Genomic DNA, 25,752 nt, shown 5'->3' with positions numbered 1-25,752 from the left:
TATTCCCACGAACAGCTCAACTAATTTTCAGCCAGATTGGACATCAGTACGACCTCCAAACGTTACCGTCAACAAGCCATCTCGGACTGCCTTTTAGGGTTTCTGGGTTTGAACAGTTTCAGTTGTTTCGTGCACAGGAAGCAATGTCCATAACTCTTTCCATTTAAATCCGATTTAAGATCTTTCAGTTGCTGTAGACTCTTGGTTTGCTAATGAACAATTCAGTACCTTTATAATTCCATATCTATGTCAGATATTACTTGTACGAGCCTCCAAAGTTGCCTCCTCCACACTATTCTTATTTCCTTTTTCATCTTTCTTATTCTTCTCTTCTCCATCTCTGATCTGCTCCAACTTTGCTCTTCACCAACATAGAAGCCTGTCACAGCTACGCCATGACCAATCAAGCCCACTAGCTGTTTTCACCACCTACGCAACAGCTTGTTCTCTATCCTCTCCTCACTTCTCTCTCTCTTCTGCTCCCTTTCTCTCTCTTTCCGAATAACACACACCACCACAACACATCCAAGGTGGCTTCAAGACTCTTGTTTCTCCTCCTCACGAGTCCGACGACAACGCAACACATAACCGTAATGACAACTTAACAGAACAACAACTTCGCAGCCGCCATCTCTTCCTTCGTATGAGCGAACGACATCAACATCAAGAACACTAATATAGCTTTTCAAGACTCAAAGATCAATGTGCTGGTCTGTTCATACACGAATTAGGTTTGTGTTTCTCTATGACGGCTCGTAAAGAAGAAAGAAAGTATATACATGTATATATATACTCTACACACAAACGACCATGACCTATGTCGTTTAAGGAATAAGATATTGGGCTTATTGGGGTTGTTTTCTTTTAACTAAACAAAATGGCCCAATTACTAATTATGGAATTGGGGATGTTACAACAAAGTTTGTTACCCAACCTGGTTTGCATTTTGTGGAAAACGTCCATGACCAAACCCATGCCCTTTTCGAGCTCGTCAAGTTTATATTTTGTGTTAGCCATTGTTTCGAGTGGTGGGTGGTGGCAACACATTTCTTTGATTTTCTTTTGGGTGGAATGGGTAAAACGAAACAAAATTTCGGACCAAACACTATTTGCTCTGATACCAAATGATAGATTTGATTTTGTCAAAGCTTGAGGAATCAGAGTAAGTACGAAAACTGAAAGATAATAAGAACAAGAATTTTTTTTGGCAATTAAGAATGCCATTTTTTTTTTATAGAGAAAGTGAGAAACATTACAAGAAGAGAAAAAAAACATTACAAGAAGAAAAAAGTGGAGTCAGTGACTCCTACAAACGAGGAAATAATGGAAAGTGGAGAAGATAGCTTCCTCGACGAGAGGAAGACCGTCGTCTCTTATTTTTGAAAACTCAAACACTTAAAAGAAAAACTGAAATAATTAAACGGACACCAAGAAAACCATGAGACAAAATTGTCTCCGGTTTTGGACTCTGCGTCTGTTTGATGTTCTGCGCCTTGGTGCTTCGATTCCATCAAACATCGATAAAGTTTATTTTCCAGAACCAGTGATCTTTTGCAAAACGTGATAACTCGTCTCTTCGATCATTTTGCTATATTTTGCCACATCATCACCAACTGCTTTGATATCCTCTGTTAATTCCACCACGTCCCCCGTAAGGGTTTCCATTACTTGTTTCGTGTCCACCTCATTTGCTCCATCCTCAGTAGCATCCTTCACAGCATTCAACATAGACGTGATCTTGCTTTTTAGCGCGTGGACTTTTCCAGATATGGAATTCATATCTACTTTGTCGGTTTCCATACCCTTATCCATTTCGTTTGCTATACGGTGCGCTTTCTTCAGAGCTTCTTCCTGTTTCTCTCGAGCTTGAATCTTGTTCTCTAAAATAGTGTGGACGCCTACCCATCCTATCGCAATCAGTGGTAATGATAGAAGCCCTGCAACGCCCACGCCCGCACCCACGCCTGTACATACTAGAACCATGGATCCGACGGCAACAGCAACAAACGCACCGATGAAAAGCACATTCGAAATTATACTCCATTTCTTTCGACTACTTATTTCCATCTCAATATTTTTAAGTTCCTCATCAAGCTTTTCCTTAGTCTCCCTCACTCTTTCCAGAAGGGATTCTTGCTCCTTGTGCATCAACTTGAACAGAGTCGTGAACTTATCGCCATCAAAAGGATTTCCCATGGCTTCAAACTTCTTCAGCTCCCTCAAGGTATTTTCATACCTCTTCGTTTTTTTGCCAACATCATTTTCTTTGTCTTTTTCAAACTGTGCCACGGCCGCTACAATGTAACGTTCGCCCCTTTTTGCTTCATCGACGTATTCTGTTACATTCTCGGCAATGTCCAAAGTCTTCTTGGCACTTTCAAAATAGGTTTCGACCAAAGATCTCAGAGTTGAGTTCTCCCACACTACTTCTCCATATCCAATGATGTAGTCTGACACCTGTTGGTTTACTTCAGCTAGGTGCTTGGTGAACTCCTTGTATGCTGCGTGTTGGGGCAGTGGCACCAACCCAGTTTTGGCATCAGAGGTGAACGAGTTTATCAGATTTGAGGTTTTCTGCTGAAGCTCAGAATCAAAGGATTTGAGTTCTGGATGGTCTCCACATGCGGAATTGTAAGCACGAAGGTGTGCCGAGTATTTCAACATATTCTCTTTGGATAGCACCATCGATGATATTACTAAAACGAAAAAAAAATCAAAAAAATGTAGAGAGATTTAGGACAGAGTTTTGGATACACCGAGCTTCCCAAATAAGATATTTCGAAACAATCTTTTCTAAATTTTTTGATTAGTCACTTATATAATATTCAGAACAGAGAAAAAATATACATTTACTTGTAAAAAATTCACGAAGAAAAAGAAAATTATGATAATAAATAGAAAATACCGACAATTGGCTAAAAATCAGAAATATGAACATATATATAAGAATCAAAATGAGTTAGAGATTAAAAGAGAGAAAATTACCAGAAATTTGATCAGAATACAAGAGGATATTTTGAGCTTTCAAGTATTAGCGAGAGTTGAAGTTTGAATGATTAGTTAGGTTAGTGATCTACAAGTATTTATAGAAGAACATAGGAGAAACCTGTGTTGGCTAAGTTACAACTATAACCTCAATTAAATAAATAAATATACATATATATTCCTAAAATCAACTTTATAAGTTGTATACAGTAATACCTCTACAAAATAATAAATTATATCGTTTCAAGTTGAAACTTGCGTAAAACATAACACAAGTCAATAATATAATACGATAATATATTTTTTGAAAATCCTATTAATCGTTTAATCCCATCAATGATCAATATCATAAATTAATTATTTGTATGAATATATCAATTATATATTTATTTGATATTTATAATTGTATATATTATATGTAAGAAACTTTGGTGAAATATAATCCTAGTATTTTTTTTTTGGCTTAAATTCGCATTTATTCTTGTTTGAATTTATTTCTAATATTTTATTGCATCAAAAAGTTTTGATGTTGTCTTCTAGATATGAAAAAACAGAAAAAGTAATTTAAATTGTTGTCTGATGGATGAAAGAGTCGGGTTTAGGGATATTCTTGGGAAATAGATTAATAGTAGATCTAACAGTTAATTAGGATTATTACTGAACCGTTCTAAAACTCAAATCACTATGCTATAACCAACCAACTCTCGCTGCGTTGACTATTATGCGTAATAGTATTGAATCAAACTCTCGTTGCAAACCCCTACAACTAAGCAAGCAATATACTCTGGTTTGATATGCTCACATAATTATATAGACCAGACATATCCGTATCTAGTTACTTATGCCCACCTAAGATAGTTCTAGTAATAAGCGTCCTCTCGGATCGTACCTATTAACGTAAGATCAAGTTCTAGTTAGCTATTCTAGAACTAACAATAAGAACAATCAAAGATGAAGAACTCTAAAAAAATCATAACAGGTTATTGATTTATTAATTCATCTATACCGAACAAGGAGATTACTCAGACAGATCAGAGTAACTGAAAACATGTTTGAATAATATTGCATAAAGAAATAAAAAAGAGAATAGAGTTTAAAAAAGATTTTTCTCTCTAAAGGTTTTGAAATCTCTGAAGAAGTCTCTAAAAATCTCAAAGAGTTGCAGAGCAAAAGTTAAAAGAGAAGATAACTTAATAGGTCTAAACAATGACCTGAAAGAATATTTATGTCTTAAAACATACAAGGACTAATAATGTAAATAGGAAAGCCTTCTCGAGCAATTCTAGGATGTTCTAATCTTTAAGCCGTCAAGACTTGCTGGGTTGTGAATGGTGTTGATCGACACTTTCCTAGTGTTGGTCGACACTGAAGGTATAGTCTGACTCCAAATTTGTCGTTTTGCTTAACTTGTTTAGTTTTGCTGCTAAACATTATATTTATTAAAACATGATATTAAATCAAACAAAACATGAAACCAAACAAAATCTCCACGGTAACGTGGGTGATTACCTAGTATTTTAGTAATGTTTATAGTAGCAATTTTTAATAAATATTATATATATATATATTAAATACTAGATCATATTATGTATGTTAACTGTCAACTTTAAAATGATCGTAAAAGACATTTTAAAGTCGACAGTTCACATACATAATATGATCTAATAATTTTTTTTTTTGATATGCGTAATATTGTCTTATTTGTTTTCTTTTCACTTTAAAATAAATATTTACCATCCTAATATTAATCAATGATTTTGTGATTAATGGATCATAAATTATATAAATGATCTCCTAATGATGTTTAACTTGCTACATTTTAAATACCTACTTCGAAAATTTATAAATTTTAAAAATTAATTTACCTAAATTAGTTTATGTGGGATGGGAGTAAAATATATATGTTTCTGTTTTATTTAGTATATATGAATGCAAATAAATACTAATACTTTTTGGTTGCCAAAAATATATTTTAAAATTGTAATGGCATATATTATCAGTTTACCAAAAAATAATAACAAACCAATAAATTTTAACTTAACTACTAAATATATAAATAAAAAAATCAAACAAATTAGGATTTTTCAGTTAACAAAATTTCTTACTATTATCTCTTTTACATCATTTTATTTTAAAATACATGTTCTAATAAGTTTTTAAGTTACATTAATTTAGTGTTTTTTACGCGAAAGTATATTTAAATTATTAGCATGCATAGCGTGGGTCTTCTTCTAATAATTTTTAAGCAAAATATCGGAATACCTAATGGAGGTTGTTAGACTTATTTATCTACACACCAAAAATGTGAGTTCGGTATATTTGTATGTTGAGTACCAACATTCTTTTGGTTTTGGCTTTTTATGTTTGGTGTAACGAGTTCTTTATCATAGGAAAAAAAAAATTCTTTTTCGCCAAAAATATTTATTGTGAAGGATCTTCTTATGATGATATACCAGTGATCTTGTTATCAAAATGTTATGTACGTGTTGAGATTTCACGTCGGTATAAATTGGATTGGGACCAGATAAGATTTCTCGAATTTTCGACCAGAAAATATTTTACTCAACACGTGGTATATAATATTAAATAATTAAAATATTGTATAAGTTGTACCTAATTTAGCATGAAGTTGCAGACGAATTAACGACAAGCACACAAGACAGTAGACAATAGCTTTCTTTAGCTATCAAACAACAAGAAATGGACTCAACCGCTCTATACCACAACCATATGTAGACGACGGCTGTAAAAAGATGAAATACCTTAACGTAGAAATGACTATTTAATTGTTTATATGTGTTTATATTTATATAAAATGTTACAGTCGTTTAAATATATTGTGTGGTTTTTCGAAAGCAAAAAGAAAAACAAAAAAAAACAAAAAGACAGTATGTATATTGTGTGATATCCCAAATTTAGGTTCCAAGTTATAAGAAAATTATGTCATTGAAAATTTGATACTAATATGAGACTTGAAGGATAGGGAGTTCCAAAATTTTATATGCCAAAAGCTAGAATCCACAGTATGCTAGAACAATATAAAACGGGTAAAACACACTTAAATGACACTAATACTAACACGTTTAAACACGTTTAAATGTATTATATTTTCTGGGAGAAAAAACACGGAATAATCGTCATCTATTTTTAATTTATCCGTCTAATATCTGCATTATTAAAGTTTTCCGAACAATACTTGAGTTAATTTTTATGTCCTTTAAAAACTTTCGTTTCTTTAAATTTTGACAAAAGCAGATATCTTTAACGGATGGTCTAACTGAAGTTAAAATTTAACCCATAGTGTTTAAGAATATATATACAATCAATTTTTTATTCGTTACAAATGAATTAGCTTAGTCTGGTGGTTAAATGTGGATGTACTATCCTTATTAATCAGGGATCGAATCCCACCTCCGTAGTTAGGATTTGTTATGCACTTACAGTAGTCATGTAGTCTTTCAGGTAAAAGCCTAAGGCGAAATAGAACACGCATCATTCGCTCGAGCTATGCATTGGTAACTCTGTCAAGAAATCAGCTAAGACTTGAACCTTCATATTCACCCAACTTTTGAATTCAATATCGTACTCGCAGAGTTCTACCCAAATATGCTTTTGAATTCAACTTTTGAGTTTTGATAAAACTGGCGAGGTGCTTAGGTATGCTTTTAGCTTTTAGCTGCCCAAATGCTACTTCATACTTCTCATCCCAAATAAACTTTTAATGATTTGACTAACATTATGTCATGTACACCTCCATTGTCTTTTTGAGGTGTGTGTGGAACATTTTTTCACCAAGCGTTGATAAGTTACTTCTGCATTCTTTAAGCCGAAAGGCGTTACCTTATAATAATAAATACCTTGGTCGGTTAATATGCGAAAACGGAAAGCATCCTTTAGGCACGCTTTTTTTAGATCTGTGAAATCGATAAACACCCTATCCTATCCATTTTTCTTCTTGATGACAACCAGATTGGCCACCCACTACGGATACTGGACTTCTCTTATTGAACCTATCTTCAGAAGTTTATCCACTTCGTCATTTACTGCTTGTGCCCTTTCTGTCCCGAGCTTTCTTCGTTTTTGCTTTACATGCTTGAAACTTAAGTTGACATTTAACTCGTGACAAATTATACTTGGGCAGATGCTAGACATGTCTTCTGCTGACCAGGCAAAGGATGATTTGTTCCTTTTCAGGAGACTTACTAATGCTTCCTTGAGTTCAGCAGTGTCGTACCAATCATGAAAACTTTTAAATTTACAAATACTCTGACTACTTGTTCAGTTTACCAAGAAGAAGTTAGGGAGTTCTTGAAGAAATCACGGCATCTATATCACTCTATTTCGGATAGAAGGTTTTAAAATTATCCCAAAGGAAATATGAAAGTTTAAGTTTTTTGAAGCATAAACCCTAGTCGCTCCCATCGTCTAGCATCCCTTGTAAGGTAGCGATTTTCCCCCTCCGATGGAGTCTCCGGCGCTGCCGATGGCGTCTTCTCCTTCTCTTCCCTCTCCAACTCAGTCGTCGCAAGCAGACTCTCCTCCCATAAGAGACCCATGGGTCTTTTTGGCTAAAGGAAATCTTAGACTTTGTTGTTGAAAATAGAGTCGCGAAAGTCACAATTTCAGGAAAAGTAGTGGGTGCATCAGTGTCGTTGTGGAAGTGTTTTATTGTCGGTGTTTTTATGGGTGATGCCCTGCACGTTGGAATTATTCACTTGACTATGAATCACATTTGGATTGTGAAACGTCCCATCCCGGGCTGTCCGCCCGGTGAGGTTGTTCCCATCCGAGGACAACTCAAGTGTCCTCAGGTCTTATCCGAATTCGCTCTAAGTGTAATTGGCAGCGGAAATTCTGAGATTCATAAGTAAAAAAAGAGACGAATTCACATAAAGAAACAAGCCAACTTTATTCATATAAGGTTTCGAACGACATGAGTGTTTGCACTATAGGTTATTATAATCATTCGATCCAATACTTTAACTTAAACACCACCCACTTGCCCGGACAACCATCCTTGCCGCTAAGCCATATCCTTCCCACGAACTTGGTCATATCCTTGGTCGTTCGACCATTCGCTTCCTCGGCCTCCGTCGGCCCAGTGGTGCCGGGAGTGCCCATGATCTAAATCTCGGTCATCTTGTTCCGTTCGTTCGCACCCTTAGAAAGATCACGTTTCTTTTCTGAGTTTTGGTGAGAGTTTCGGTATATGGACTTGTGTTTTTCCTTGGCTGAAGGGCGAGTTATTTATAAGGAAGGGGCGAATAACCGCCCTTGCGAACGGGCGCCTCTAGGTCCTTTCGGATCCTTCAGGGCGCTTCCTTCCCAACCACACACGTGGCGCGTCCTTATGGCCCGGGAACCGCCTTGGTAATCGCCGGTAACCGCCGGGTAACCGCTCAAGGTAACTGCCGGGGAAACCGTTCGACAACCGTCCGACAACCGTCCGAGTAACCGGCTCACTCCCCTTCCAGCTAAGTCGAGCTAGTGGAGCTGGCCGAGCTTCCCTTTGAGGTGGCTGAGCTTCCCCGAGCTTCCCTTGAGCTGCTCCAGCTTCCCACTTAGCTTTCCGAGCTATTTATTCTCACTTCTTTCCCTCGGGCTCTTGGCCATTCATGTTCACACGATTTGGCCGCCCTTCTCCGGGACTTGGGACGAGTTTTCTCGCCCGACTCTCTATAAGTCTCGTCCCAGCCCTTCCCCTCGATCCTAGTTCGGATCGGGGATGTTACAGATTGTCACTGAAAAATCCTCAAGGATTGATGTTTAGTTCTTAAACAAAACAACAATTGTGCTTTCATAGAGAGCGATCAGATCTGAAACCATGTTTTGAAGCGTCGCTATTGGCACATTGCAAACATCCCAATAGTCATTAGTATTTGGAATCCTGCAACTGCACAATATCCCTCAGATCAGTCGGCCATGCCTTTGTGGGTGGACCTCAAAGACGTTCCGCCGCATCTCTTTTTGCACCAGGGTCTTAGATTCCTATCGAGTACTAAAGGCAATTTTGTTAAACTGTACCCGAATACAGAGTGGTGTATTCGTTTGGATGTGGCGAGAGTGCTGGTAGAAGTCAACCTATAAAAACCATTGGTGAACTAGATTAATTTTGATGATTCAGGCTAGACCGTGACGGTTCTGGTTAGCTACCCTTGACTTCCTCCACAATGCAGTCTTTTACAGGTGTGGAGACAAGGCCAATGTTGTTGACAAAGCTACAGTAGAGAAAATGGCAAGAGGCTTTATCCTTGAACTGGAAGGCTCACAAAACATTTTACTAACCGAGTTCTCACCTTCAGTTTTACCGCAAGAGACAGTCAAGATAAATTCAGACCAATTCAAGGTCGTATCATGAGTTCTTGTCCACAACAGAGACAAGACAGAGGAGGGTGAAATAGTAGACCGGGGGGGAGAGGAAAGTGGAAAAGAACCAGTAAACTGCGGTCACTCGTAAAAATCCACATTGATCTCCCACATGAAAGAATAAACCAGAGAAGCAAGTCACTGATGTAGTCTCATCAACTGATTTCAGTCTATTAAGCAATAAGGATGAGGAGGAGACTTTGATTGATGACCACATGTCCCTTTCCATTCAAGACCCTCGAGAAGAAGGTGAATCCATTGAGTCTGATCTCGGTAAGGATGATGAGCTAGTTACTTTTGGAAATAGTCTCAGAGAATGAAATGGGGCATGATACAAATAAAAAAGCAACCAAAACAGGATCGCGTAAACATAGTATTCGCTCTTTAGGACCGACAAAATGAATAATAAACCGAAAGGAGTCCGAAATTCTAAAACCTACTTCCTTACGAAAGTAATGTCGTCATTTTTTAAATATGAAGATCTTGGAGATCTGAAACAAAGCATGTTGAAGTGTCTAAAAGAGACGAAGAAGATAAAATAACAATTTGTTTTTAAATTTCTATGTAGATATATAATCTCATTAAATATCATAAATTATAATTATGTAAATTTATATATAATATATTAAAATATATTTTTTTAATACATTAAAATTTCACAAAGTTCTGAGATCACACAATAGATTAACGATTTCGAATTAAGTTAAACAGAAAATATTATGAGAATAGAGATCATATTATGCATTCTTCGTTATTAAGGAAATAATGTCCTCTCAACTGGTGTGTAAGCTCGAAGGACTAGGGGAGCTAATTGTTGGTGTTGGTTCTCGAAGCCAATGTATTTAATCATCTATAAATGTAAAAATTATTGTATGAATATGAGGTTCCCGAATACATAAGGGACACATATATTTTTATCTAAAAACAAATAATTTACTATTTTCTACTTATCTATCTCTACTTTCATACACTATTTTACTTATTAAATTTATTAAAATACTTTAAGTTGAGAGCTTTATTTCTAAATAAATAAATTCTTAAGTGTACGGATCCTATATTTACATGGAAGTATTAAGCAAAACTATAAACAAATCTGAAGAAATAAGTTTTAATTTTCTAACTAATATAAACACTAAATTATTGATCAAGAGATGATTCTGCTGAAAATTTCTAGCCCGAATAATTTAAAACTTTAATTTTCCAAACCTGTCTAATTAACTATTAATAACTATATTTTAATTGGATTCCTAATCGAATAAAATATGAAAGAAGACATATGATTTAACTAAACTATTAGTATTAAACTATAGTTTAAGTGATATGATTCATAATAGAATCAAATATTAGGGAAGACGTGATTTTGTATAAGTGACTTAATGATTTATTATATTAACATTGTTTGATTCTTTTCAGAATATAAAGTAAAATAAACTACACTAGTTAATTAATTGTATGATTATCATGCAACTATATATTAATCATGAAACTATTTATGATAATATAAGTGAAATATCACATGAAGCCATGTGTTCTTTGAACCATCATCATCTCATATTATATATTGCTGGATTCCTACAACTTATCATGCTTTTATTTTATAAATGACATTTTTTTTTTTGTTAAAGGGCCTATTTTATAAATGACATTTATAAGTTTGTAGGTAAAAATGTCATTTCTAGGATGACATTTATGTCTATGCATGTGTAATGTCGCCAGAATTAATAGTATAATAGTTTATATATCGACTTGTATGATTAACATATAGTTCATGTCCACCCTATGGTCCTTATCCTCAAAACATCTCAACTAACATACGCATCCACGTGTTTTTCTACTTATTTTGATATCGATATGTTAATCCTAAATAATTGAATAGTTATGCATGATTAACATACATTTATCGAGTAGTTTTTGTTTTTAAAAAATTGTAATTTTAGATAATCTATTGTGTTTTATACTTTCACTATCTATTTCATCATAATAAACTGTATTTTAATTCTATACATTCTATTTGATCAATGCTATCTGAATTTCAAATAGTAAATCACACATATTTTCTATTAGTATTTATTTTCTAGACAAATTTTCAATCTATCCTACTATATTATTTGGGAAGTACATTTTAAATGTAACCTTAATTTTTGTAATTAATTACATGACAATGGCAATAGAAAAATTTAATCAAAAAAAAAATCTTTTAATTACGTCATTAAGGTTACCAAAATCATTTAACAACAATATTTATTTCTTAATTATAGGGCTTATTGGATCTAAAGACGGGTCATCAAAGATTTTCTAAACTGAAGCAAAATATATCGAATATTTAAATATCTATCTGTTACCAAATTATAAACAAATAAGTTCGTAAAACAATTTAATATTTTACATACGAAATCAATTAAATCTTAATCACATAAAAATTAGCACAAAAAAAAAGTATTCAACAATTAAAAAATTATCAAATCTCTGTGTTATATAAATTTTGATACTATTTTCGAATAAAGTGTAATATACATTTTCAATTTGTATTCTTTAACTAATTTAAACTAACTAATATTTAACTACTATATTCGGGTCATATGATACATTCCCCTATTAAATAAATATGGTGCACTCCTATGTTATTAGCTAAAATGTTTAGATTATAATTAAGAGTCATATCATAAATAAAATTAATATTAATAAAATAAATAGTTTTTTGGCAAGACGGATTTGGAGGGACGGGTTTTTGAATCAACATTAATAAAAAAGTAAAATATAATTAATCCACTGTTTCAATACGGGTTAAATCTTTAATTTATTATTTTTTAAGACCACTAATATTAAACATATCAAATCATCCTAATTTATAAAGGTTATATAAAACCAAAAATGTTATGTGGTATGTATAATGTTACTATATATAAAATTAAACTATAAAATATAAATGTATTAGAGAATGATACAATTTGAAAAACTTTTATATATAATAAATAATTCTTAAATTTTAAAAATTATTACTTAAAAAAAAATCACGGGACGGGTAAAGAAATTACCGAACGGGTTTTATTTTGGAATTGGGTTATATGGTGGATGTATTTGAATCAATATTTATAAAATTTTAAAATATTATTAATCTGTTGTTTTAATAAGGGTTAAAACTTCAGTTTTTTAACAATTGTCTCATGGTTTCATGGTATAGCGTTACTTATTAACAATTATAAACTGTAAAATATAAATATTTTATGAAAATAAAATTTGTAAGTTTTAATATATATTACCTTTAAAAAATAAATCGTCCCGCGATATACCGCGAGTTAAAATCTAGTTCATTTCATTTTGCAATACAGTTTAACTATCTATTTCATCATAATATACTGAATTTTTATTTTATACACTTCATCTTAATAAAAACTTCTAGATTTTTATATTTACATAATATGTGTATCTGATCAAATTATATCTTAATTAATATTAAAAATAAATAACAAATAATCAAAGCCTTTTCTTCTCTTTTCTAATTGCTCTTATTTCTTTGCCTTCTTTATCTCCTCCAACATCCAGCCGAGTCTCGCCGACAACAACTCTAGTCTGTGTCCATCGCCGTTCATAATTTTTAATTTGCCTCCATCACTATATATTCCTTGAATCTGAATATCACATGCTATTTTTAGAAAACCATTTTGATTCAAATTATTTTTCTAAAAAAATATAAACGACATGATATGTTTCCAACATACGATAAAAGAATGTAATTTTTATATGATTCATTTCTTTTTTAAATCACCATATCACCACCTTCGTAACCATCCACCATCACCATTATCACCTCCATAACAATCACATGCTACTCATATTTCTTTTAGTATGATATGATTTTACTAAATGATATTTTTGGTTGTCTCTTTCGTTGTCAAATTTTCAATAATGATTTTTTTTTAATAGATTTTGGGTTATTATTATTTACTTCATTTATTTTCTCCAAATTACAATACGCGTTCTATGTTTGTCTTTTGTATGAGGGCTATTTTGAATTTTTACATTTCAATTTTTTTTGACTCATGAGTATTTTTTTATAATTATTTTTGAGTCAAAGGTTAGTTACTAATACTATCCAAAAAATAATTTGTGATCCAACAAAAGAAAATGTTATACAAATAAAATGAAGTTAAAGCAATGATGGTGTTTCTAAAGAAATTAATTTGTTTGGCGAGAAATTATGAGGTAATCTATATGTTTATATTGAAGTGAGTATTTACAATCCTTTTTCGTATATGAATAATAAGTGATTATATAATTTTCTTAATCTTTTTCTATTTTAAATTTTTATTTCTTGTACACTTACTAAATTATAATTTCTATTTGTCTTATGAAAAATATACATATAATTTTTTTTATATGTATAGTTTTCTTATAATATTTTTTTTTATATTTGTAGAACTGTTTATATTTATAATTCTGTTATAATTATCATTTTCAACTTTTAATTGTTAAAAACAAAATTTTCGTTTCCTACTGGCCAAAACTCTTATGGTTTTCCTAATAGCTTTTTTTTTTACATTTTAAAATCTGCCTAGATATATATTTTTCTTATAATTATATATTTACTTTTTTTTTTTAATTATTAAAAAGGAAAAGTTTTTTGAAACATGTGTCAAAATCTTAGATCAATAGATTTGACACTTGTCACAGTCAGGTGAGTTGCTAACTTAGAAAACTATACTTTATATAATAAATTTTTTTAATTTGATTCGTAATCTAATAAAATATTAGAGAAAACATGTGATCAACTAACTATTATTAAATTATAGTTTAATTAATATGATTTCTAAATCGAATAAATTATTAGGATGCCATGTGATTCTGTGAGAGTGAGTGATTCCATGATTCCAAAAAATATCTTATCTATCTTTTATTTGAACATTTAATTTCCAAAAAATATCTTATCTATCTTTTATTTGAACAAAATATCTTATCTATCATTTATTTGAACATTTAATTTCCAAAAATATCTTATCTATCTTTTATTTGAACATTTAATTCATAATTTTTCTGGTTGGAAGAAAAATATCTCATTTAATTAGTTTAAAATACTCCATATTTATACTGTTTGTAGATTCAAATCCGCTACTTAACGACCATGAAAGAATTATGGTAGCTTTTTCTCTGGAATGTTTTCCAGTTTTTTCCTTTTTCTTTTAGTATGCTAAACAATTAATTTATTATTTTTTCTGTAAAACAACAACTAATTTATTATGCTACCTTAACAACTAAATCTGAACTTTAAACATAGAAACTCGGTTAGCATGAAACTCAAACTGAACACCTTAAAGAAGGAGGCTCAAAGAATTACGCCACCACAACAAAAAAACATGACGAAATTGTAAATTTTCTACAATTTTCATACGATATTTAATTTGGTTTGAATTCTTAGCAAGTGAAGTTTCAAAGATGGTTGGGTCGATCGAGCTTCTATTGGTTTTAGTGGTGTTTTTTTAAGGTGGAAGCCTTCGATGGGAAGATATTTTCATTAAAGGTTCTTAAAGATGAAGATCTTGGAGATCTAAAACAAAGCATGTTGAAGTGTCTAAAAGAGATGAAGAAGATAAAATAACAATTTGTTTTTAAATTTCTATGTAGATACATAATCTAATTAAATATCATAAATTATAATTATGTAAATTTATATATAATGTATTAAAATATGTTTTTCATTATTTTTTAGAAGAGATTATTATTAGAATTCATCAATAGCTTTTATTTATCAAACGATGTTATGTCTTATAGCACTGTCAACATATTTATAATACAAGTAGCCAAAATATTTAATAACTTTTAAACTTCTGAATATACATACTTTTTATATTGATAGTCTTATACGTTACTAAAAAAGATGAATACTATAATCATCAATTATAAATTTGAATTTAAATTGTTTGTGTAAGTGAATTCGACTATAATCTTCATTACTTACTGCCAAAAGATGTTTCTCCAAAATATTAAATTTTCAAGTCTAATAAGAGTACAAAATTTACAACATCCAAAAAATTAATCTTATTGAAACAGAGAGATAGGAATCTTAGATTCCTTACCAGAGGATCTATTGGCGATAATACTCGCCAAATTACCAATAAAGATTTTCACAACTTTCAAACTTGTTTGCAAAGCAATTGGAATCGATCGTGGATTTTCCATATGCACCAAAACTTACATACTTCATTATGGTCGCTCATGTTTGGGGAGGAATAGGAGAAGAAGTCATAGCTCACTACAGATTTAACAATTGAACATAATCTATGTGACCAATGTTGATAGAAGTCTAGGGCATAAGCTATGTGTTTGGAGGCTAGAGAGCGAAATTTAAATCTAAAACCTAAGGGCGCTTGCTAAATGGTCCTAGGCAACAATGTCAAAAACTTGTTATGGATAAAAAAATTACACATAAAAATAATAATGATTCACTAGACAGATGTATATAGAAAACATGTCTATATATAATTATGCAATATCTATTAAGTTTTTAAAATTGTAATAATCTTTGAATATTAATCGGTACAAACAACAGAACAAGTTTTCTAATTGTTGCTATCGGAAAAAGAATTCTCAAACTAAGTATACTCCCGCTCTGAGAACAACAAATTCTCAAAAGAATTCTCAACTAGTGTAGTATGATGAAATATTTGATCAAGCCAAACAAGGTTTGTAATCAAAAGTCTGTCAGTTGGGCATTGACGTACTTGGTTTACCTGGTAGTCAGAAAGGCAGGCGGTCTGATTATCCCTTGGCATTAGTCGGAAGGCATTCCAAACTCGGACCAGAGAGTGTGGTAGTCCAATTCTACCCGAATCGGGAGAAGTCCACTCTGTAGTACTTCGGTGCGTTTCTACCGAAGCTGACCAGATTAGCCAATAGGGTATATCAAAAAAAAAAAAAAAGTAAATTTATCTTCTTTTTTTTGAAGCAAGAACTTTTTAAAAATGGATTTGCAAAACAGAGAATAAATTTGTTGTTAGCAAAAAAAAAAAAAAGAGAGAGAATAATTCTGATTGTTCCTAAAATACAAGCTTATTGTCATCACTTCTCACTTATTCAAGGTGTTACAAACTCTGATTGATTAAGCCATAATTTATATTGAACGAGATACCGTCAAGAGGATTATACAGAGAAATGGTATGGCTCCAATGATTTCAACGAAACAGTAACATGTGGCAGGCAGACTTAAAAGAAGCGACAACCCTATATATTAAGAAGCTTGGATAAAAGAAAGAGAAAAATAAAGGACTATCTGATTCATAGACACAACAAGTCTATCTCAACCATGTTCATTTATCTCTCAAACTCCTTGGCTTATGTTTTACATATCTGGGGTTAGATTTTGCGTTAATACGAATAATCGTGAGCACCCTGTTTGACGAATTTAGACAACGCTTCGTGAAAAATCTCACCTTCTGATGGCCCAAATCGTACCCACAATTCGTGCATAAACGTTTCCCCTTCCACCAAGGGTTTCCTTCCACTGTGAGATGATACGATGCAAAAGCTCACAAGTTGTTCCCTTGATGTCTAATGAAAGGTGATATATTAGTTTAAGTTTTCTCAACCACTCCGTGGGATCACCGCCATCAAACCGAGGGTAATCGAGCTTGATATGTTGGTAGTTGTGAGCTGGTGTGATGAACGACGGTGCTGCATCCTCTCTCCGCCCCAATTGTAAGCAGTAAGCGCGCCATTCCGAATGTGCGTCATCATGTCCGTTAGCCGGGTATAGAGTTTTCTATTGATTGTTGGATTCCTCAAGTCTTCAGAATTTTTTGGCGTTTGCCTCTTCCATGCTACAAATGTAACACCCATCCCGTCTTACAGTGAAAAACAACATGTTATTCAAATGGTCCCGCCAAAACACATATTTTTTAATGCAGAGAACAAGAACTTTCTGTAGATCAATGGTTTACGAGAAAGACTTGTTGCTATGAACTCTTGGTTTCTTGCAAAGAAAGCAAAGGAAGTTCGTAGACTTTGATAAAAGGTAAAACCCTTATTCTTTATTGATCAAAAACTGAATATTGCAAACCCCAATTGGATCCTTATATAAGGACGAGTACGAAATAAGAAGAAGAATGTAAAACTTCCTTTTTGCTCATCAAGGTAGAAAAGGCAAAAGAGATCAAAACCAAAATCGACTAAGAAAACCACATCTCATAAAGCTTATCAAGCTAAGGGAAAAGATAAAAAGAGCGAACACAATGGCGAAATTCTAATCACACTCAACAATCAATGCATAGCATGGAAGGAGACTCCACGTTCTCAAACATACGTATAACAACATAAGTTTTTAAAAATATTCAATCATAAATTCATTCAACAATAACGCTAAATAGAAATTTCATCGGCGTAGTGTGGCATGAAACCAATCTCAAGCTCGTCCAATCACCAGACACAATACCAATCTCACGCTCGCCCATTACCATGCACAAAAAAAATCTCAGGTTCGTACAATCACATCCAGGTACGAAACCAATCTCAGGTTCACCCATCACGATACGCAAAACCAATCTCAGGTCCGTAGCCCCAACACATTAACTCAAAGTATATCATCATGTTATATATAAAGTCTTCCTATATTACATCATATCATCGTTCAATGTCACACACTATCAATAAAGAACATACAAACAAGTACATAGTTTCCAAACCTATACAAGCAATTCATGAAGAACATGCTTAGAAAATAATCATTGTGTTTCCGTGATTATCACCCTCACCTTCAGCTCATCCAAGTTCATTTACCAACCAAACAATAGATCTTATCATAATTTGCTCTATATCAAACATTTTTAGAAACGCAAAAATAAATCAGAAACTAACTGTTTATAACAGAATCCCACCATTGAATATGTAGCCTGTATTCCCACGAACAGCTCAACTAATTTTCAGCCAGATTGGACATCAGTACGACCTCCAAACGTTACCGTCAACAAGCCATCTCGGACTGCCTTTTAGGGTTTCTGGGTTTGAACAGTTTCAGTTGTTTCGTGCACAGGAAGCAATGTCCATAACTCTTTCCATTTAAATCCGATTTAAGATCTTTCAGTTGCTGTAGACTCTTGGTTTGCTAATGAACAATTCAGTACCTTTATAATTCCATATCTATGTCAGATATTACTTGTACGAGCCTCCAAAGTTGCCTCCTCCACACTATTCTTATTTCCTTTTTCATCTTTCTTATTCTTCTCTTCTCCATCTCTGATCTGCTCCAACTTTGCTCTTCACCAACATAGAAGCCTGTCACAGCTACGCCATGACCAATCAAGCCCACTAGCTGTTTTCACCACCTACGCAACAGCTTGTTCTCTATCCTCTCCTCACTTCTCTCTCTCTTCTGCTCCCTTTCTCTCTCTTTCCGAATAACACACACCACCACAACACATCCAAGGTGGCTTCAAGACTCTTGTTTCTCCTCCTCACGAGTCCGACGACAACGCAACACATAACCGTAATGACAACTTAACAGAACAACAACTTCGCAGCCGCCATCTCTTCCTTCGTATGAGCGAACGACATCAACATCAAGAACACTAATATAGCTTTTCAAGACTCAAAGATCAATGTGCTGGTCTGTTCATACACGAATTAGGTTTGTGTTTCTCTATGACGGCTCGTAAAGAAGAAAGAAAGTATATACATGTATATATATACTCTACACACAAACGACCATGACCTATGTCGTTTAAGGAATAAGATATTGGGCTTATTGGGGTTGTTTTCTTTTAACTAAACAAAATGGCCCAATTACTAATTATGGAATTGGGGATGTTACAACAAAGTTTGTTACCCAACCTGGTTTGCATTTTGTGGAAAACGTCCATGACCAAACCCATGCCCTTTTCGAGCTCGTCAAGTTTATATTTTGTGTTAGCCATTGTTTCGAGTGGTGGGTGGTGGCAACACATTTCTTTGATTTTCTTTTGGGTGGAATGGGTAAAACGAAACAAAATTTCGGACCAAACACTATTTGCTCTGATACCAAATGATAGATTTGATTTTGTCAAAGCTTGAGGAATCAGAGTAAGTACGAAAACTGAAAGATAATAAGAACAAGAATTTTTTTTGGCAATTAAGAATGCCATTTTTTTTTTATAGAGAAAGTGAGAAACATTACAAGAAGAGAAAAAAAACATTACAAGAAGAAAAAAGTGGAGTCAGTGACTCCTACAAACGAGGAAATAATGGAAAGTGGAGAAGATAGCTTCCTCGACGAGAGGAAGACCGTCGTCTCTTATTTTTGAAAACTCAAACACTTAAAAGAAAAACTGAAATAATTAAACGGACACCAAGAAAACCATGAGACAAAATTGTCTCCGGTTTTGGACTCTGCGTCTGTTTGATGTTCTGCGCCTTGGTGCTTCGATTCCATCAAACATCGATAAAGTTTATTTTCCAGAACCAGTGATCTTTTGCAAAACGTGATAACTCGTCTCTTCGATCATTTTGCTATATTTTGCCACATCATCACCAACTGCTTTGATATCCTCTGTTAATTCCACCACGTCCCCCGTAAGGGTTTCCATTACTTGTTTCGTGTCCACCTCATTTGCTCCATCCTCAGTAGCATCCTTCACAGCATTCAACATAGACGTGATCTTGCTTTTTAGCGCGTGGACTTTTCCAGATATGGAATTCATATCTACTTTGTCGGTTTCCATACCCTTATCCATTTCGTTTGCTATACGGTGCGCTTTCTTCAGAGCTTCTTCCTGTTTCTCTCGAGCTTGAATCTTGTTCTCTAAAATAGTGTGGACGCCTACCCATCCTATCGCAATCAGTGGTAATGATAGAAGCCCTGCAACGCCCACGCCCGCACCCACGCCTGTACATACTAGAACCATGGATCCGACGGCAACAGCAACAAACGCACCGATGAAAAGCACATTCGAAATTATACTCCATTTCTTTCGACTACTTATTTCCATCTCAATATTTTTAAGTTCCTCATCAAGCTTTTCCTTAGTCTCCCTCACTCTTTCCAGAAGGGATTCTTGCTCCTTGTGCATCAACTTGAACAGAGTCGTGAACTTATCGCCATCAAAAGGATTTCCCATGGCTTCAAACTTCTTCAGCTCCCTCAAGGTATTTTCATACCTCTTCGTTTTTTTGCCAACATCATTTTCTTTGTCTTTTTCAAACTGTGCCACGGCCGCTACAATGTAACGTTCGCCCCTTTTTGCTTCATCGACGTATTCTGTTACATTCTCGGCAATGTCCAAAGTCTTCTTGGCACTTTCAAAATAGGTTTCGACCAAAGATCTCAGAGTTGAGTTCTCCCACACTACTTCTCCATATCCAATGATGTAGTCTGACACCTGTTGGTTTACTTCAGCTAGGTGCTTGGTGAACTCCTTGTATGCTGCGTGTTGGGGCAGTGGCACCAACCCAGTTTTGGCATCAGAGGTGAACGAGTTTATCAGATTTGAGGTTTTCTGCTGAAGCTCAGAATCAAAGGATTTGAGTTCTGGATGGTCTCCACATGCGGAATTGTAAGCACGAAGGTGTGCCGAGTATTTCAACATATTCTCTTTGGATAGCACCATCGATGATATTACTAAAACGAAAAAAAAATCAAAAAAATGTAGAGAGATTTAGGACAGAGTTTTGGATACACCGAGCTTCCCAAATAAGATATTTCGAAACAATCTTTTCTAAATTTTTTGATTAGTCACTTATATAATATTCAGAACAGAGAAAAAATATACATTTACTTGTAAAAAATTCACGAAGAAAAAGAAAATTATGATAATAAATAGAAAATACCGACAATTGGCTAAAAATCAGAAATATGAACATATATATAAGAATCAAAATGAGTTAGAGATTAAAAGAGAGAAAATTACCAGAAATTTGATCAGAATACAAGAGGATATTTTGAGCTTTCAAGTATTAGCGAGAGTTGAAGTTTGAATGATTAGTTAGGTTAGTGATCTACAAGTATTTATAGAAGAACATAGGAGAAACCTGTGTTGGCTAAGTTACAACTATAACCTCAATTAAATAAATAAATATACATATATATTCCTAAAATCAACTTTATAAGTTGTATACAGTAATACCTCTACAAAATAATAAATTATATCGTTTCAAGTTGAAACTTGCGTAAAACATAACACAAGTCAATAATATAATACGATAATATATTTTTTGAAAATCCTATTAATCGTTTAATCCCATCAATGATCAATATCATAAATTAATTATTTGTATGAATATATCAATTATATATTTATTTGATATTTATAATTGTATATATTATATGTAAGAAACTTTGGTGAAATATAATCCTAGTATTTTTTTTTTGGCTTAAATTCGCATTTATTCTTGTTTGAATTTATTTCTAATATTTTATTGCATCAAAAAGTTTTGATGTTGTCTTCTAGATATGAAAAAACAGAAAAAGTAATTTAAATTGTTGTCTGATGGATGAAAGAGTCGGGTTTAGGGATATTCTCGGGAAATAGATTAATAGTAGATCTAACAGTTAATTAGGATTATTACTGAACCGTTCTAAAACTCAAATCACTATGCTATAACCAACCAACTCTCGCTGCGTTGACTATTATGCGTAATAGTATTGAATCAAACTCTCGTTGCAAAACCCTACAACTAAGCAAGCAATATACTCTGGTTTGATATGCTCACATAATTATATAGACCAGACATATCCGTATCTAGTTACTTATGCCCACCTAAGATAGTTCTAGTAATAAGCGTCCTCTCGGATCGTACCTATTAACGTAAGATCAAGTTCTAGTTAGCTATTCTAGAACTAACAATAAGAACAATCAAAGATGAAGAACTCTAAAAAAATCATAACAGGTTATTGATTTATTAATTCATCTATACCGAACAAGGAGATTACTCAGACAGATCAGAGTAACTGAAAACATGTTTGAATAATATTGCATAAAGAAATAAAAAAGAGAATAGAGTTTAAAAAAGATTTTTCTCTCTAAAGGTTTTGAAATCTCTGAAGAAGTCTCCAAAAATCTCAAAGAGTTGCAGAGCAAAAGTTAAAACAGAAGATAACTTAATAGGTCTAAACAATGACCTGAAAGAATATTTATGTCTTAAAACATACAAGGACTAATAATGTAAATAGGAAAGTCTTCTCGAGCAATTCTAGGATGTTCTAATCTTTAAGCCGTCAAGACTTGCTGGGTTGTGAATGGTGTTGATCGACACTTTCCTAGTGTTGGTCGACACTGAAGGTATAGTCTGACTCCAAATTTGTCGTTTTGCTTAACTTGTTTAGTTTTGCTGCTAAACATTATATTTATTAAAATATGATATTAAATCAAACAAAACATGAAACCAAACAAAATCTCCACGGTAACGTGGGTGATTACCTAGTATTTTAGTAATGTTTATAGTAGCAATTTTTAATAAATATTATATATATATATATAAAATATTAGATCATATTATGTATGTTAACTGTCAACTTTAAAATGATCGTAAAAGACATTTTAATACAGTAATACCTCTACAAAATAATAAATTATATTGTTTCAAGTTGAAACTTGCGTAAAACATAACACAAGTCAATAATATAATACGATAATATATTTTTTGAAAATCCCATCAATGATCAATGATCAATATCATAAATTAATTATTTGTACAAATATATCAATTATATATTTATTTGATAATTATAATTGTATATATTATATGTAAGAAATTTTAGTGAAATATAATCCTAGTATTTTTTTTTTGGCTTAAATTCGCATTTATTCTTGTTTGAATTTATTTCTAATATTTTATTGCATCAAAAAGTTTTGATGTTGTCTTCTAGATATGAATATGATATATATATATATATATAATTGTAATTGGTTCTAAAAGTATATTTTATATAATGAAATCATTTTTATATCTTCATAGAAAATTAAAAAAATACAAAATTAAGAAAATCTCCTTACAAATTTGTTAATTTATGGATAAGTTAATACTTTTACAAATTAATAGAATTTCACGGTACCGAGATTATTAATTTATAGAGGTTTTACTATATGTGAGGCAAGTAAATTAATTTCTTATTAGAATATTACTCGAGACTACCATATCAAAAGCTTATGCAATGGGATTTTCTTGCATATAAGAATTAGCTAACTCCAATTAGTATGAAAGAAATTTGGGTAGCAATGACAAAAAATTATATCAAGATTGCGAGAGCATATGATACCATACTAGGAACCAATATAGTTTTCATGGATTTTTGCTTGTAGAGCCTTTAAATAATACCCGAGTCTAGGTTCAAAAAAGTTCAGACTCGGAGAAATGGATTTGAGATGCAAGTTCGTTGTGTACGACCATGTTCAAAGGTTAGATTGATATTACGAATAATATGCATCTATACAATGGATATAATTGGAAACGGTTGCTTTTGGGCTGTCTATGAGTCATCATGTAATTCATGGACTTGGAATTCTTTCTTGAAGTTATGACCTTTAGCTGAGAATTTTCTAAAAAGCAACGTGCGGAGTGGAAGAAACACATGTGTTCTCATCTTTGGAAACATCGACGTTCCTAGACCTAGGCAAAATGAGAAGGAATGGATGAAATTAATGTATTATTCCAAAACATGTATACTTTTCAAGGGCTTGTTTTCTTTGCTCTTCATATGAGGAGTCAACGGACCAATTGTTCCCAATTTTTTTTTTTTTGCCTCTAAAATATGACGCCATATTCTTCCATGATTAGATCGTCAAGTCTTGTTCTGCTCCAGGTCGGAGCTTCTTTTTTGGATCATGATTCACTCCCCAACTATTCTCAGAAAGATAAAAGTTCAAGCATCATTCTTCCATTTATGGAAACAAATGAACAATTTCCTCCGTAACATGCAATCGTTATCAACACACACAATCTTCCAAATGATTGATTGAGAGATCAAGAATATTATCACCGCTAAAAGAGAAACACAACACTTTAGCAAGTTCATGCCCTTATGGTTGTGATGAAACCCACAAAGTTTTCTCCAATTTTCAGCATTTGGTTTTTCTTTTTTTTTCCAAAAAATGTCTTATGTTTTCGGTTTCTACTATGTACATAATTTATCACCTTAATTATATTTACAGTTTAACAAAAACAATAACGATGCATTTATGACCGACTACATATATACATGCACACTCTTTAGATAAGAATATCGACTATTTTATCAAAATTGGCATTTATTTAGCATGTTGAATTGTTATATCCCTTATAATCTGCAAACTTTTTTTTATTATTATTAAATAATAAATGTTTAAATGTTATTATTATTCTATGACTATTATTATTATTAAATGTTTCATTTGCACTCATATTTTATATTGCAATATTTTAAAATTCATATATCTAAAATTTATATCTATAATATTGAACTAACTTTACCAATGAGGTTTTAATATCAAAATACTTACACAAAACAACCTACAACTACAACAAACAAAGTACATCAAAACAATTACAACAAAAATTCTAAGTCAACAACCCAACCAATCACCCACTAACTAACCATACTTAAATGAAAATATACAAATGTAAATATTGACATTACACCAACATAGACATAAATGTTACATATAAAACTATAAAAGGAAAGCATGTTAGAATATGAGTTGATAATGGTTCAATGAACACATGGCTCAATATATTTCTTCTTATTTATATATCTATATGTTAGTTTATGTTAAATCATAAATATCTACATGATTATGCATGATTAACATAATTAATTGCATGATTAAACATGATCAACATATAGCTATTTAATAGTTTTTGTACTTCATGGCATGAACACACTAAATAGAATCAAACCATATTTTCTAGATCCACAAAATAAGAAGATCAACTTTGTTTAGTTTTTCTTTACTTAGATATGCATAGGAATAAGCAAGATTAATGGAATATTTTATTTACATGAAGTTCAATTTGTTCTTTAAAACTACATAAATGCGTTTCATCAAACCAGTCAAAGACTCAAAATGCTTCTACTTAAACATACTCCATCCGTTCTTATTTAGTTGATGTTTTAGGAGAATGCACACATATTAAGAAACCATTTTTTTTCTAAACTAAAACATCATTTATTGTTTAATCAATCAATAGAAAAATAATCTGCAGAATAAAAATCATTAAAACCAATAAAATATAGTTAATTTTGCATTAAATTTAAAATATCATCTATTTAAAAACAAAAATAAAAGCTCAAAACATCATTTATAAAAGAACGAAGGGAGTATATAATTATCTCGAACAAGATTCTCTACATCAAAAATCGTCATGAACAATTGGACCATAAGCACAATTCCCACACATTTGCATGTGGCAAAATCTTAGATCAATAGATTTGACACGTGTCACAATCAGGTGAATTGCTAAATTTGA

The 25,752-nt window shown here is 32.5% G+C and overlaps 3 protein-coding genes, 3 long non-coding RNA genes and 1 pseudogene across 7 annotated transcripts; 2 read left to right on the top strand and 5 right to left on the bottom strand.

Annotated features, from left to right (window-relative positions):
- Positions 1–1,156: 1,156 nt before the first annotated feature.
- Positions 1,157–3,117, bottom strand: AT14A (transmembrane protein, putative (DUF677)). The gene is made up of 2 exons (NM_113749.4): positions 2,986–3,117; positions 1,157–2,696 (listed from the first exon to the last, which is right to left on the bottom strand). Exon 2 carries the CDS (start codon positions 2,683–2,685, stop codon positions 1,528–1,530), a length of 1,158 nt encoding a protein of 385 aa, NP_189470.1. The 5' UTR covers positions 2,686–2,696; positions 2,986–3,117; the 3' UTR covers positions 1,157–1,527.
- A 3,584-nt stretch (positions 3,118–6,701) lies between these two features.
- On the bottom strand, positions 6,702–7,211 carry AT3G28295 (annotated as a pseudogene; the record flags this gene model as incomplete). Its single annotated transcript has 1 exon — positions 6,702–7,211.
- Positions 7,212–9,225: 2,014 nt separating this feature from the next.
- Positions 9,226–9,552, bottom strand: AT3G05485. Its single transcript, NR_141179.1, has one exon. It is a non-coding gene; the product is annotated as an other RNA (long non-coding RNA).
- On the top strand, positions 9,529–9,827 carry AT3G05475. Its single transcript, NR_141178.1, has one exon. It is a non-coding gene; the product is annotated as an other RNA (long non-coding RNA).
- Positions 9,828–17,684: 7,857 nt separating this feature from the next.
- On the bottom strand, positions 17,685–17,864 carry AT3G28291 (uncharacterized protein; the record flags this gene model as incomplete). The annotated part of the gene is made up of 1 exon (NM_001125257.1): positions 17,685–17,864. The coding sequence occupies one exon, from the start codon at positions 17,862–17,864 to the stop codon at positions 17,685–17,687; it is 180 nt and encodes a 59-aa protein (NP_001118729.1).
- A 1,525-nt stretch (positions 17,865–19,389) lies between these two features.
- AT14A (transmembrane protein, putative (DUF677)) lies at positions 19,390–21,350 on the bottom strand. Its single transcript, NM_113748.5, has 2 exons — positions 21,219–21,350; positions 19,390–20,929 (listed from the first exon to the last, which is right to left on the bottom strand). Exon 2 carries the CDS (start codon positions 20,916–20,918, stop codon positions 19,761–19,763), a length of 1,158 nt encoding a protein of 385 aa, NP_189469.1. The 5' UTR covers positions 20,919–20,929; positions 21,219–21,350; the 3' UTR covers positions 19,390–19,760.
- A 2,404-nt stretch (positions 21,351–23,754) lies between these two features.
- On the top strand, positions 23,755–24,194 carry AT3G05465. Its single transcript, NR_141177.1, has one exon. It is a non-coding gene; the product is annotated as an other RNA (long non-coding RNA).
- The last annotated feature ends 1,558 nt before the right edge of the window (positions 24,195–25,752 follow it).

The sequence above is a fragment of the Arabidopsis thaliana genome, chromosome 3 (genome assembly GCF_000001735.4).
Source record: "Arabidopsis thaliana chromosome 3, partial sequence".
In the NCBI taxonomy this organism is placed as follows: Eukaryota; Viridiplantae; Streptophyta; class Magnoliopsida; order Brassicales; family Brassicaceae; genus Arabidopsis; species Arabidopsis thaliana.
Note: the sequence above shows the minus strand (reverse complement) of the source record. Positions and strands in the feature narration are given on the sequence as shown.